This window comes from Drosophila suzukii, chromosome 3, assembly GCF_043229965.1.
Source record: "Drosophila suzukii chromosome 3, CBGP_Dsuzu_IsoJpt1.0, whole genome shotgun sequence".
NCBI classification, from domain to species: Eukaryota; Metazoa; Arthropoda; class Insecta; order Diptera; family Drosophilidae; genus Drosophila; species Drosophila suzukii.
Window position 1 is genome coordinate 83,653,913 of NC_092082.1, and position 15,440 is coordinate 83,669,352.

General features: G+C 42.3%; 1 protein-coding gene and 1 long non-coding RNA gene across 6 annotated transcripts; one reads left to right on the forward strand and one right to left on the reverse strand.

The window, feature by feature from the left end:
• The first annotated feature begins 124 nt into the window (after nucleotides 1-124).
• Nucleotides 125-10,858, forward strand: srp (serpent). 5 transcript variants are annotated; one of them, XM_070996829.1, is made up of 7 exons: nucleotides 125-1,661; nucleotides 5,758-6,235; nucleotides 6,305-6,503; nucleotides 7,587-7,810; nucleotides 8,155-8,319; nucleotides 8,853-9,006; nucleotides 9,598-10,091. In XM_070996829.1, the coding sequence occupies exons 1-7, from the start codon at nucleotides 208-210 to the stop codon at nucleotides 9,867-9,869; spliced, it is 2,946 nt and encodes a 981-aa protein (XP_070852930.1). In that variant the 5' UTR covers nucleotides 125-207; the 3' UTR covers nucleotides 9,870-10,091. The 5 variants fall into 5 exon arrangements, with proteins under 5 accessions (XP_070852930.1, XP_036673262.2, XP_036673261.2 ...); XM_036817367.3 differs by having other exon boundaries at nucleotides 126-1,661; nucleotides 9,580-10,091; XM_036817366.3 differs by lacking the exon at nucleotides 7,587-7,810 and adding an exon at nucleotides 7,011-7,183 and having other exon boundaries at nucleotides 129-1,661; nucleotides 9,098-10,858.
• Nucleotides 10,859-11,826: 968 nt separating this feature from the next.
• Nucleotides 11,827-15,178, reverse strand: LOC136116993 (uncharacterized). Its single transcript, XR_010654162.2, has 3 exons — nucleotides 14,092-15,178; nucleotides 12,569-14,030; nucleotides 11,827-12,496 (listed from the first exon to the last, which is right to left on the reverse strand). It is a non-coding gene; the product is annotated as an uncharacterized lncRNA (long non-coding RNA).
• Between the last annotated feature and the right edge of the window lie 262 nt (nucleotides 15,179-15,440).

The following is a 15,440-nucleotide window of genomic DNA, read 5'->3' on the forward strand; positions in this document are numbered from 1 at the left end:
ATTTGTTCTCGATTTGATTTTCTAAAAAAAACAATTTTAATGAGCTTATTTGTGTTTTTTTTTCGCTTTGCTGTTCCGTATTTCGAATTTCGAAGCGCAGGCCGCTCAAATCGAATCAGTTTGAGAAAAAATCGCGCCGGATACGGACACGTACGTGGTTAGTGGCGGACTGTCCGGATAATCGAGTGGGATTAAACGGCCGGAATCATGACGAAAACGACGAAGCCCAAGGAGAAGGCGGCGGGGGGAATGGGGGCTGGAACGGGCGCGGGATCGGGGGCCAAGGCGGGCGGTAGTCTGCTGACGAATGCGGCGGACAGCAAGATCCGTACGGCCAAGTCCAACAACAACAAGCGGCAGTCAGGACGAGCAGCAGCAGCAACAACAACAGGAACAACAATAAGCACTGCAGCAACAGGACCAAATGCAGCGGCGAAAGAGACGGCAATAGCGATCGAAACGGAGCCAGCAGAGGGAGCGGCAGCGACGCCTACGGCGCAGTCCGCCGAGGCAGCGACGCCCGCCGCAGCGAATTTATCGACACTTGAGTCCGCGCGCTCGCAGGCTCACACTTCAGTTGTCAGCGAAACAGCAAGCCAAGCGGTAACCACACCAAACGCGTCGGCCACAGTAATAGCAACAGCAACATCAGCAGCAGCAGCAACACTAAGCGACACAGCAGCAACAGCAACATTAAACGACACAGCAGCCGCATCAATCGATGACGAAACCAGTGCGTTAAATAATAATAGCAATAATAATAGTCAGCCGGAGAACATCGCGAGTGAAAGTGTCCACCAGAAAGTGTCCACCATTAAGTGCCTGCCCGAAAGTGTGCAGCAGATCTACGAGCAGCAGCAGCAACAGTTTCTCGCCCAGCAGCAACAGCAACAGCAGCAGCAGGAGCAGGAGCAACATCACCATCACCAGGCGGTGCAGGAGCAACATCAGGCCAGTTGGCTGGCCTATGACCTGAGCAGCGGTTCAGCGGCAGCAGCAGCGGCGGCAGCAGCGGCAGCCTCGCATCCCCACCTCTTTGGCCACTTTCCCTACGCGGCCAGTCATCCTCAAGCCCAGCTGTACGAGCACTACGCCAGCACTACGGATCCCATAATGCGGAACAACTTTGCGCTTTACAGCGTTTACGCCGGAGGCGGCGGCGGAGTGGGCGTGGGCGTGGGCATGGCCAGCCATGAGCATTTGGCAGCGGCAGCAGCAGCAGCAGCGGCCCAAGGGACAACACCCAACATAGACGAGGTCATCCAGGACACCCTGAAGGATGAGTGCTTCGAGGATGGCCACAGCAGCAACTATCATGTGCTGACCTCTGTCTCAGATCTTCACACCCTCAAGGAGGCCAGTCCCTATGCCCTCACGCACGAGCAACTCCACCAGCAGCAGCAGCAACTGTTGCACCAACAACAGCAGCAACTCTACCACCACCAGCAACAACAACAGCAGCAGCAGCAACATCACCAGCAGCATCACCACCACAACAACTCGGCCAGTTCGGCTGGCGGGGATTCACCATCGTCCTCGCACCCACTGTCCACCCTGCAGAGATTCACCCAGCTGACCAGCGCCAACCAGCGGGATAGCCTCTCGCCGGAGAACGACGCCTACTTTGTGGCCACCCAGCCGGGCAGCAGCTTGCAGAACAGGTGAGTCTTTAGCCAGTGGGCCAGTGACCAAATGAGCAAATGAGCTCACTATCACGAAGCTAGCGGGCGCACGTGCCTTTCGCCCGCTTGGCGACACCGTTAAAAGTCATGATCGGAGCACCGATCCGCGATCAGCGATCAGCGATCAACTAACAGAGCTCCAGTACCGCGCCGGCTGATTCATATTTCTCCCGCCTTGGCGGTGTGACGAAGCCACAATTGTGGCTCATTGTTCCAAAGCTCAGGCTAGGGTCTCCTTTTACCCTCGCCTCTCTCTCTCTCTCTCTCTCGAGAACACCCAAATCCATACCCAAACCAAAATACAGTCGGTTATGGTTATGGCATTATGGCATTCTCAGGTGGTTTACTCAATATGTGGAATGCAAAAATCTGTTCCACTTTCAACTAGCCAGCTAGTTAGTTCGGCTCAAAGAATGTGTTTCCAGCGGAAACAACAAAAAACATAAACAAAACACAGTTGTGAAGGCATCACAGATGTCTCATGGGAAGAGCATTCCACTTATAGGGAGGTGGGGCCCTACTTTGGGGTCCAACAAAATATAGTTCAAGATAGTATTCTTAAAAATCTTAAGGTGATTGTGTTTTTCCAACCAATGTTTAAACTGCATTAAATATATGCATATTTGTAATATTAAATTATCTTCTTTAAATCACTTTCATCTTCCTTGAAGATTTCTTCTCAAAGTTTATTAATATAAAGACTAGACCTTAATTCTTCGTTTCCTTATCTTTTTACAAATAATAATCTATCCGAGATTATTAAACAGTTTTTTGCGGTATCTTCTTTATAGAGATGACTTGTTCGGCTTCTATTAGTAATACTAACCTTGTTCAAGATCAAAATAAACAATACGGCTTTTGCACTTGGCATTTTTAGCGTCGCCTGTGTCTTCCCCCAAGAAATCTCCGGCAAGCTCGAAACTCAGCAAAAAAAATAACCAAATTGCCGCTCAAATTTCGTAAACAAGAATATGCAATGTCTTAATTATTGACGCATGGCTTTTCTGACTCAGGAGTTTTCCCTTTAGGGATCTTAGACCAAGCAGAACCAACTTCCCCAATAGATGCAGGAGTTCTAGATGGTTGACTAAGTTTCTTCTGGGGTTTTTCGACCAGCATGAGGTGGCTAACAGTAATACTGCACGTGGCCAGGTTGTTTCCATTTTTGGCCTGCTTCCAAACACGTGCCACAAATGGAGGCAGGTTAACTACCGAAAAAAAGTGAAAAAAGGGGGGCGTGACCCGCATTTGATCGAGCTGTCGAAACTCGGGGAGTTTTTAGAACCCAAAGAAAAAAAAGAAAATGCAAATTGCAGTTGAAGCGCATTTTTCTAGCTTGTTTTGGGTATTCAGTTGCAAGCTCTATTTTGTTTGGTGTGAGGATACCTTTCGAGTGTACGACTGTTTGACATACGGAGAAACCCAAACCCCAATCCAGTGACATAAAAGCCCTCGAAAGAAACCTAAACTCGGGCCCAGAGAAACAGCTTCAAATGCCTCAGAAGACTACACTCTATTTTTTCATCGTTCAGGGTAGCCTCTGCTGACTCAGCAACCCCTGAGGTAAGGTATGTACATACATAGGTACACCTTGAAGGGTAAGGGTTAAGGGAGAGCGGTACGATGGGTGTAATGGGCCAATTCTATAACGATCGCTTGGAGCTAGCGGACCCAACGCACCCGCACATTATAGATCTCATTTCACTCTATACTCTTTTGTAAATTCGCTTTTCCACACTTTGTGTTTTATTATTTGTTTTTCCTATGTTGTTAACCAAATTGAAAACGTGTTTTGCATATGCATATGAAAACAGGCATGAATGCACATTTAGTTGTTATATACGAAGTCATGTGAGCACAGTCAAAAACTTGTAGGTTTGAAAAGGGAAAGAAAGGTAATGAAAAATAACTATAGTTTTAATAAAGTTGTTTAATAGAAACTGAAGATGTATTTGTTTTAAAGTTTAATAATGTTTGGAATACCTAATATTTTCACTGAAACAAAAGTTTGGAGATATTTTTTCCACTATTTTGATGGTTTTGCTTAGACGGAAATGCTATATATCTGGTAACTCGATGTTGAGATCATCTGCTGGCGGATGATGGTGCCGCCGATGTGCTCTACAATTCGTATGTGACTTTTTGGCCAGTTTCGCTTCTGTGGCAGCAAGAAACCAGAAGAAGATATCACGCTGCTGGCCAGCTCACATGCCATTTTCGCCATACATACTTACCCAGTATATGTGAAAAACAAGAAGTCAACGCAAAATACTCACCTGCAACAAACAACAGAGGCAACAACAACTGCAGCGGTGATAAGCTTATATCGTTGTCGTGCATTTTTTGTTGTCACTCAGACTTCCTATATATGGGGCTCTATACATTATATTATAGCTATAAGCTATAGCTATGGGGCATCTCGAACTGAAGTGAAATAAGTGCTGTTATCAGAGAGCGTGCGCATCTGGCTGAAAGACCTGGTCATATGAATTCTGGTAACAAAGACTACATTTATTTGCAACCCATTTGTTTGATAATATATATAAAAAAATAGAGCTGTAAAGATATGGTTTCTGTTTTTTCGGTTAAGTTTATGCCGTCACCTAATCACTTTGGGGTAGATTTCTTTGGGCCAACAGTCACTGCAACTGCAACTGCAACGATTGCAAGTGCAGCAGCAGCAGCAGCAGCAGCGGCGACAACTGCAACTGCATTGGCATAAAACTAAACCCGACTCAAGTCATTATGCAAACGCGCGTGCCCCGATTCGGTTGTGCTTTCTTCTCGGTCCCGGGTCGAAATCTCCGTCTCCATCTCCATCTACATCTCGACCAGCTTCGTCCAGAGAACCCAGTCCGAAATAAAACTGCAAGCTGAAATACAAATAAATCAAAACGAAAACGAAAACGCTAAAGTTATAGCCGAGCTAAACCCATCACTTCCGCGTGTTTCCTGTGTTGCTGTTTACACATAAATAGAGAATTGTATTTTTTGCAAAACAAAACAGAAAAATGGTTGTACTAGACAATGGAGAATATTAATTGATTTATTTCGATTATTTCCCTGTCAAAGAAACGAGTGTGTAGCGGTTTTTTAAAGTGTACACCTGTGAATGCGAAAGCCTAAAAACTTCAACCCTCCAATCTTCTAATCTAATATCTTAAAAGATCGATGCCCCAAACAAACTTTTGTCTACGCGGCAATTTATTCTCCCCCCAGTTTTGTTTATTTTTTATGGTCTTTCCGAGTCTTGGCAAAAATATTTGCACAGGCTACTGTTAAATAAGGCTAACAAACAAAAGATTACGTACGTTATTTTTGTTTTTTGGAGGGGGGTCAACAGAACTGCAAACACTTTTATTCTTTAATTAAAAGTTTTATGGCCACAAGCGCACAGGCTCAACTGCAAACATGCCAAAAACTGGACGCTGGTGGTCCGTCGACGGCAAAAACAACTCATTCTTGTAAAGTAAACAATAACCAGGAAATGTTAATAGCGTCTCGTATTCTTAACAGTGACTGTGCGGTCTTAACAGCGGAGATAACAGCGCGACAGCGGTTAAAAACGCCCCCGAAACGCGCGCAAATGTACGCCTAGCGTTTTTGAACGCGGAAAAAGTTTTCGTTCATTTTTTGAAAAAAGCTAAGACATTTATAAAATGTTCTTCTCCAATTACAATAATATGTACTTGAAGAACTATTGCTATAGGTAAAGCAATCAAAGTACTGGGTTTATTAATACAAATTATAACTACAATATTAAAAACAAATTTAGAAATTTATTCTTAAAAGTAAAGTAAAGTAAAGTTTGAAATGATTTAAACAGACAATTTAAACTTTGTATAAATATAAATAAAAATAAAAAGTATCTATAATTTTTTTTAATAAACCACAGTTAAGGAATACAAAATATGTAGTAGTACTTACAATTTTTTTTCAGATGTAATAAAAACTTTTACAAAAAATGTTTATTAATTTTTTTCATGTAAATGCTTTATTGTACTTGTTAAAAATGGTATAACTTTTAAAAATAAAATTGTAAAATCGAAATTATAACATTTCTCCTTTATTTCAGCTCTGTCTATGCTGGATCCTTGCTCACCCAGACGGCCAATGGCATTCCTTACGGCATGCAGTCGCCCAACCAGACGCACGCCCACCTCCAGCAGCAGCACCACCAGCAGCAGCAGCAGCAACTGCAGCAACACCAGCAGCAACAGCTGCAGCAGCAACACCACCACCAGCAGCAGCACCACCACAACTCCAGCAGCAGCAGTCCGGGGCCAGTGGGACTGCACCACTCCAGCTCCTCGGCGGCCACGGCGGCGGCGGTGGCAGCGGCAACGGCGGCGGTCAATGGACACAACAGCTCCCTGGAGGATGGCTATGGATCGCCCAGGAGCAGCCACAGTGGCGGCGGCGGTGGGGGAGGCGGCACTCTGCCCGCCTTCCAGCGGATCGCATCCGTTAGCAGTGGCTATGTGAGCGGCGTGGCCAATGGCTCGGTCAGTGGCGCCGAACGCTACGCTCCAATGAGCAATTACCGCAGTCAGGTGGGTGCTTAGACGAGAAGGATCCCCCCTAACGAACTCTTAACTAATCTACAAAAACCTTCTTTGCAGAACGAAGCCTGGTTCGATCAAATGGGGGGCTACTCCTCGGGTGGACAGCCGCAACTGGGCGTCGGAGTTGGACCCGGAGTGGTCACCAATGTGATACGGAATGGCAGGGCCATCTCGGCGGCCAATGCAGCAGCCGCCGCGGCAGTGGATGGATCAACTCCTGGAGCCTTCCTCTCCGCCTCGGCATCGTTGTCAGCAAGTAAGTTGCCATTTAGGATTAGGAAAACAAAAAAATTAGGTCAGACTAGGACGTAAGCAAACTCAAAGCACTCAAAAACACACACAAACCAAGATCCCTTCCATTTATTTGGAGATGGTTTTAGGTAGAACTTCACACACACACCAAAACACACCAGGCGAAAAGGAAACCCATCCATGGCCAGTTGTTTGCCTAACCTGAGCAAACCAAAAAAAAACTGGGTCATGAAATGGTGACCAACTGCAAGCAGCTGTTGTTATGATCATTTAATATTACATATATCTAGTTTTAAGCCTACGTCTCTATAATAAATTCAATTAATTTTATTTCAACTCTTGAGATAAAAGCAACCAAAAAAAAACACCACAAAAGCAAAACCCATAGAAATACAAATCTAAATATATAAAACACACACAAAAAACAAACGCAAAACAGCAAAACTATCCAAACACCTAGCTACAAAAAACCTTATGACTTATTCCGATATTTCTATGTCAATCTTTGAAGCATTATTCGATGCCGATTATTTCACTGAGGGGCGAGAATGTGTCAATTGTGGTGCGATTTCAACCCCTTTATGGCGACGCGATAACACGGGACACTATTTGTGCAATGCCTGCGGCTTGTACATGAAAATGAACGGCATGAATCGACCCCTAATTAAACAGCCTAGAAGATTGGTAAATGTCTAAAACAAATGTCTAAAAAAAATTCACAAAAATCAAACCAAACTACCAGCAATTATTACTAACCAATCAAAAACGAAACAAAACCGAAAAGCTTTTGTGTGGAACAAAATTTCTATGTGTGCGAACTCAGTGTTTAGTGGGTATTTGAAAAATAATAAAAAGAACTTATAGAAATCCGCATCCGCCAGCCTCAGCACCACCGCCCCAACTCCTCAGCTCCCTTCTAAAAAATAAAAAAGGAAAAGAAACAACTCCAAGAGAGTGAATTAAAATTAATTGAATTTATTATTTATTACGAAAATGCCAATTAGATTAATATGCGAAAAAGAAAACGAAAACGATCCTGCTTCTTGTGATATTACAACCAAACAACATTCTGATTGCTCAATTCCAGTGGCCGCTGAATCAGGCGGGGATTTCTATAAGGCCAACTCATTTAATGTGGGCGGCGGTGGCCGTAGTAAGGCCAACACGAGTGGTGCCCCCACCGCGCAGGCCTACTCCTCCTGTCCAGGCTCGAGTGCAACCTCGGCGACTTCGGCGGTGGCGTCGGGAACGGGAGCCACTGCAGCCACGACGCTCGACGAGCACGTTAGTCGCGCCAATTCGAGACGCTTGGTAGGTCGCCCATTAATTACCGATACCGAAACCAAACCAAAACCAAAAAAAACCCAACCAACCAACCGAAACCCCCCAAAAAAAAGCCAACTCACTAACACAGGAGAGCCCAGTAGTTCGAGTAGAGCCACTAACCTAGCCCAGATTCGCTGCTAACTAACCCCAAAACTAACTTGTAAAATCGAAAACCCGTAAATCTGTAAATCTGTAAATCCATACCCCACGTAAACCCCATTTTGGCCACTGAGTTGCCATAGAAAACGTTGTTCCACACGAAAAGCTTTCGCTATCCAAGTGTTTCTAGTTCTTACTTACTAATCTAAACTAATTCTTGCCACATCTAGAGCGCCTCCAAGAGAGCCGGACTATCCTGCTCCAATTGCAATACCACCCACACGTCCTTGTGGCGCCGCAATCCCGCCGGAGAACCCGTCTGCAATGCCTGCGGACTGTACTTTAAGCTCCACAATGTCAACCGACCGCTGACCATGAAAAAGGACACCATTCAGGTGAGTTTGCTAGGAGTATTTGGTTAATTTCCGTATCAAATAGAAAGATTGCTATTTTCATTATCAATTTAACATCAATCAATGGTAGTAATAATAGGTGAAAGTAACCTCGTGAATATCCTGTTGATCCTGAAAATGTTGTTATCTGTGTGTCAAAGTATACCTGCTTAAAGAAAGTTTAACCAGTATTCTTAATTTTTAATATTTTTTGGTAATTTCAAAGTCTACTTGATTAATTACTGTGATTTTATTGGGCAAAGAATATAGGTATTCTTATTATCCTATTACTTTCAATTGGTTATTGATTTTTATTTTGAAGAATGTTAAAGAACACCACAGATAATAAAAATGTTGCTTTATTTCGCACACTATAAAATTACTTAACTATAGAATATTTTAAAATCCAACTTAAGTTTACTTATATAATTTAGTTACACAAGTTATCAATTATTTTGTAATTATAGATTTGATTAATTTTTAGTAATACTTTTCTTTCTGGATTCTTATACTAATTATTTCCTGTTATCCCACAGAAACGCAAGCGCAAACCAAAGGGCTCGAAGAGCGAAAAGTCCAAGTCTAAGTTGAAGAATGCCCTGAACGCCACCATGGAGAACGGCTCTCTGGCAACCAGTTGCCACAATGTGGGCCTCGGTCTGGACAGCAGCCAGATGGATGTGAACGATGGTGAGTTGCATTGACCAGTAACCATTCCATTTGCATGCCTAATTAGTGACGTTTGCTTTCTTCTTGTTCCCCGCTCACCTGGCATATGAAGATATGAAGCCACAGCTCGATATGAAACCATACAACTCATACTCATCGCAGTCGCAGCAGCAGTACAACCAGCAGCAGCAGCAGCAGCAGTTGCTCATGGCTGATCAGCACTCATCGGCGGCCAGTTCGCCACATAGCATGGGTTCCTCCTCATTGTCGCCCTCAGCCACATTGCATCCGAATCAGCATCTGCCACATCCTCATCAGCAGCAGCAGCAGCAGCAGCAGCTCTGCTCCGGACTGGACATGTCGCCCAGCTCCAACTACCAAATGTCGCCACTCAATATGCAACAGCAACAGCAGCAGCAGCAACATCAGCAGCAATCTTGCAGCATGCAGCATTCACCCAGCACGCCCACATCCATCTACAATACTCCATCGCCCACTCATCAGCTCCACAATAATAACAACAACAACAACAATAGCACGCTATTTAATAACAACAACAACAGCAGCAATGAGAATAACAGCAAACTTATACAGAAATATCTACAAGCTCAGCAGCTGAGCAACAACAACAGCAGCAGCAGCGGCTCCACCAGCGACCATCAGCTGCTGGCCCACCTGCTGCCGAACTCGATTACGGCAGCGGCAGCAGCAGCGGCGGCAGCAGCGGCGGTGATCAAGACGGAGGCGGCGGCGGCGGCGTCGGCCCTGTCGCTCACCTCCCAGGCCAGCTGCTCCAGCTCGGGATCGGCGGGACTTACGATCACCTCAACACCGACCACGGCATCGAGCGGATTATCGTCCCTGGGCCACAGCAGCCATATTAGTCTGCAGAATCCGTATCTTCAGCTGGGCCTGGGCCAGGCGAGATCCTCGCCGCCCTACTACCTGACCGCCAACGAGGAGGATGACCAGCCGGCGCACATCAAGCTGGAGGAGATGGATCAGCAGGGTCAGGGGCAGGGACATCATGGCGAGATAATGCTCAGCCGATCGGCCTCGCTGGACGAGCACTACGAACTGGCCGCCTTCCAGAGACACCAGCAGCAGCAGCAACAGCAACAGCAGCAGCAGCAACATCTTCAACAGCAGCAACAGCAACAGCAGGCAGCTGCCCTCTTGAACCAGCAACATGAGCAGCATGTGACCAACTATGCCTTGCACAAGTTCGGCGTGGAGCGGGAAACGGTGGTGAAGATGGAGTAGAAGGAGTGACCGCAGCTCTCTACCCATGACCAAAGATTCTGTTGTTACATAAATCTCATAGCTCCAAAGAATTTATAGCCTGTATACCAAGAGAGTTGTTCTCAAAGAACGCTCCGCCTATCTAACGCATCATTAGTAGTTGTACATATATAGTACGTTTTAATTTTAAGCTTAAGTCGTTTGACATTTCCATATTTTTTCGGCGAATTTTAATGGCCCACCATTCGAAATTTTGTTGTTATTGAATTGTAGTTTAATTCTTAGCAAAATGCCAACAGCATAAAATCGATTCAGATCCTAGGTTAAGACTTACAAATTTGTTATCAAATCGAATACCTTTTGAGATTTCCCACAATCAAATTCCACTTAGATATTAGCCACTAATTTAAGTTAAGCCAGCAAACAATGACAAAAAAAACACACAAAAAACAAAAACAATCGAAGTAACCAATAATCTCATGCAGTTTAGTTAGTAATTTATCTATTTCTTATAAAATTATCGATAAATATTTAAAGCAATTTAAGTTTTAGACGCGTACAACTTTTTACATCATCTTTGCAATATTAATTTTATTTCTTTTGAGCGAATAAAAGACAATTGTCCCTGAAATGTTTCAAAAGTGAGTTTCCTTTGAAATTAAGGTTATAGTAATTGTATGGGCCAATGTGGCGTATGAGAAATGTGATTTCCTGCTTTCAGTGTTGGTAAGTGTTGCGTTTTAAGTGATCCGCTTGAAAGTATGCACTAAATTTTGTATCTGCTGTATTGTCCGAAAAAAGTATGCTACAAATTTGGGACCTTACATGTAAGGTAAAATTGTTGACTATGTGTTGCTTCAATTATCTACATGTAGACGTCTATGTCGAAAAAGGCCATTATCCTTTGAAACCATTTCACTATTAATAAACTGTTAGTTACTGTTGCTTTTAAAAAAGATTATAAATTAAAAAAAAAAATTTACTTTTAAACCATATTCTACCCATATCAGCATCAATATATTTACCTATAAGTTGTTGACAAATTCGGGAAAAGCCAATTAAGGTTAAGGGTTTTTTTTAAAGCTAGATTCGCATCACTGATTAATTTCAAAAATTGGTATGGTAAAAACTCAGGGAAGTATTAGTTTACTTACTTTTCATTTACCCCTGAAGTAGAGAATAATATCTAAAATAACCCTTATCGGAAGGAATGATTTTTAAATAAAGGACCAATAGTTTGTTTTGGGAAATCTTTATTATTTGAAAAAAGTTCTAATATTATATTTTAGCTTACGAATACTTTATACCCTTTTCTAACGGAAATTAGTATGGTCAAAACTCTAGAAAATATTAACTAATTTTGTTCCTGATGTAGAAAATAGTATTTTAAAAATATTACCCGAAAGAAATTTGTTTTTTTGGAATATATTTTTTTATTAGAATAACATTCTTATCACATGTTTATCTTACGAATATTAAAAACCTATTCAATAAAATTAAACACATGTTAAGGGGGAATCAGGCACCCACACCATATTTATTTAAATACATGTACAGATTTGTGCAAAGCATTCATAGTGGGTAATTTTGTGGAAAACCCCAAAAACTCAGTGCCACTCTAGAATTCAAAAATTACAGGCAACAACCAAACAATGTAGCAGAGAGTGTGTGTATCTTTTTGGGGCGGGGGATGTACATGTGTGCGTGGGGGATGGGGGTGATGTTGTCTACGTGTGTGTATGGGTATTATATTATTTTGTGCGCCGCCATTTACGAAAGCGACATTTTCAGTGATAAGATAACGTCGCATTGCCGAGTTCCCTCCGCTCTGTCTCTGTCACTCCCCAACCTCCCTCTCGCTCTATTTATATTTTTCGCTCTATTTCTTTTTTAATAAACTTTCAGTACGTTCGTGGGTTGCTGTTGCTTTTTTATGGGAGTCACGCGTTACAAAACGACAACAGCAACAAAATCTGAAAGTCATTTCATGTGGCAAAACAGTTTTTGTTTATTGCTGGGGTTGTTTGTTCGCCGAGGGTGGGGATCCGCCAGGGAGGGTCCGCTGTTGTTGGTGGGTGGGTTTTGAGTGGGTGGTGGGGGGTTGGAGGGTGGTAGGTGGTTAGCAGCCGCGCCTGGCTACGTGACTGTACAAAAGTGCCGCATGTCGCTGAATCGTCGCTCGTGCAGCGCTCAAGTGGCTCCGCGGAGGCTCCGTCCAGTAATTTGATTGATACCGCCGTTGATTAGCCGCGAATCGAAGTCCATCCACCTGAAAATATTCCCCTTCATGGACATTTTTGGGCTTTCAAATTCATTGTAAGCCCCTTGGAAATGCTTTTACCTTTCCTCTTAAAATAGTTTATAGGGAAACTATCTGCATTGTTGGTCTAATCGGTCGTTGCTCAGGTATATTTGCAAAACTTTCACTCAGGAGATTGCCTGTTCTTTTTGGCGCCGGGTCAGGTTTCCACTATCAAAGCTTTGGGCAAATATTAGAATGATAATAATGCCAGCCACATAGCCTTGTCTTGCACGATATCACAGCATGTACGATAAGATAAAGTATTTCTATGTTTTTATTTTGAAACTTTTTGGGGCAACATTGCGCTACTTAGAAATTTTTAAGGTTTCAAATTCCGCTCATAGCATTTTAACATGTAAAACACTTCACCAAATGAATTAAAACTTACTAAAAGATATTTCCAAATTTAAGTGCTGCTAAAAGGATTGGAAACTTTGTTATAATTTTATAATTTCAACGTTCATTTGTAGCCACTAAATAAATATTCGTATATAGTATTTGAGTAACCCTAATTTGCTAGGCTATGGCAACTTTGAATCATTGTTTGGTAATCATTAGACAGAATTTGTTGACTCTCATTTTATAAGAGCTTAGACTTTAATGTTTGCTGCTAGTAAATATGTCAGTTATTTGCGCACGAACTAGGCTAGATATATACCTTACAATGATTATAAAATAGTTATATGAAGGTATAAGAACACAATACCTAAAACACAATATTCTTATAAAGTAAAGTACATTTTAATTGATTACTATACATTTAAATCATGATTGTACAAAGAACAAATTCGAATATTTCACAAACTATAACCCACAATCTAAAAAAAATAAAATTCCATGCAAATGATAAAGTTCTAAGCAAAGCTACACGAAATAAGTATGTTGAGTAATGTCCTGCTATTTAAGTATTTATCACAGCAGTTTTGGGAGACTGGTACCGGGTGACACCAAGAAGATATGTTAAAAAATCGGGAGTTAAATAAAATTAATCATATTTCGACATTTCATGGGTTTTTTTACGGAAGGCACTAAGGTCACTAGTGATTTGGTATTATAACAATGGTCACAGCTCACAGTAGGCTGTATTCTCAGTCCTTTTTTGTTTGATTATATCAGGCATATAGTATATATCCTCAGCCTATTTTTACGTTTTCAGCACACACACTTGTTGTACGTAATTTACGATGAGTTCATGTTCAGCCTGACGCTCGACATTTTATGGCTCCATTTTTTTATTAGACGCGTTTTGTTACTCATTTTTATTTTCGCACTTTTCTGGTCTGTCACTTTACGATCTCCAGCTCCTCTCGTTCAATGTTATAATCCATTATAATGATTATAATTATTTTATAATTGCCACACGGATCGGCTGGGAAACGGAGCGCGTTTTAATGGAAAGTGCAAAACTTACTGTGCCAGCAACGAAATAACCACACTCGGTAAGATATCTGAGTATATATGATTTTTTTACATGCCCATTCCATAGATAGGCAATCTGTATCTGTGGCACGATAATGCTTATAAATAAAAATAAGATAATATGATTTGATAATGGTATTTACCATATGCAGAAACCGAAGCCGCAAGGCAGCTCAGCTGGGTTGTGTAAGTCGCTGGAGTTTCTGCTGGCTATATAATATATATTATGTATAAGAAATGCACGTTTTTCTTCACTTTTCCTAACTGCGGTGCACCTAATTAAATGTTTGACATCTGCCTGATTTATTTTAGCGTGAAAATGCTGAAAATTCTCGGATTCCAGGCCGTGTAGGCATAGGTACACCATATATGGGTTCAGTTCAGGTCTGAATTGTGCAAACAGATTGCATTTAGAGCAGTCCGAATCCCCCACCCTCCAATTCCACCCTATGGTGCTCCGTTCTTTTCTGTTTGTTGTTGACTTGACTGCTTTTTGATGTCTTCTTTTTTTCCATGGCCTTATCGCCAACTGACGTTTGTACCTCAGAATGTGTACTTAAGATAATGAAATTGAGGAAGAAGCAGCAGGGCCTCGAAGCGACACGAAGGGGCCTAAACATCCACATCAGCAGCAAAGTCAAATGGAAAAAAAATAATGTCACCACATATACGATTTGAACTTTCGGAATAAAACATAGAACTTCCATAACCTCAGTTCACCTGGCTGGATAAGATCGATGGTATATTCTTTTTATATATTTTTTAGAACGAAAACTGCACCTCATGCCTGTTGGCAATTTCTTGGAAATAAGGTACTTTTTTGGTATCAGTCAGTAGTTAATAAGCATATTCTAATCTAATCAGCGGATCGTTAATTAACTTCCAAAGTTGACTTTCGCTTTCTCAAGTGTTTCTTGAGCGCTGCTTTGGCAGTTGGAATTTATACACAGGGCCCAGCAGTATCTTATCGATGAGCCAAAGATCAAATTTTCAATTCCCAAAAACACACGGCACAAGTTCCACATTTCATTGAAAGCTCTTATATAAACGACTGATTTGGTTGAGTAAACTTAATGGATAACTGCCAATCCCCATAAATGATATTGGGTAGTATTCTTTGTAATATCACAACACTTTTTCACAGATTAATATCCATTTAAGACCGCTCTGCATTGTTTTCTGTCGGGACGAACGCGCAAAGGCAATGTTTCCATGTTGAAAATCCCAGTTACACTCACCAACTGTGATTAGATTCCATGCCGCTGGGCGTCCAAACTTAAGGAATTACTGAAAAATTCAAATTATTATCGCTTATTATCTTGGGACATTATCAGTTCAAACACTGATATACTGATACAGACCGCGAGAGAGAGCCATGCCCAGAAACCAGAAACAGAACCCAGAACCAGAAACAGAACCCCGACCCAAACTGGAAGTGGAACCTTAACTGCCTGCAGATACCCCAAACTGATACCGATATCCTACCAACGGC

What these genes read in the sequence shown, in the direction of transcription:
- srp (XM_036817365.3), top strand. Translation starts at nt 208, where the DNA reads ATGACGAAAACGACGAAGCCCAAGGAGAAGGCGGCGGGGGGAATGGGG. An exon ending in GCGCCAATTCGAGACGCTTG is followed by an intron (nt 7,811 to 8,154) that starts GTAGGTCGCCCA and finishes TGCCACATCTAG; the next exon opens with AGCGCCTCCAAGAGAGCCGG. An exon ending in TGAAAAAGGACACCATTCAG is followed by an intron (nt 8,320 to 8,852) that starts GTGAGTTTGCTA and finishes GTTATCCCACAG; the next exon opens with AAACGCAAGCGCAAACCAAA.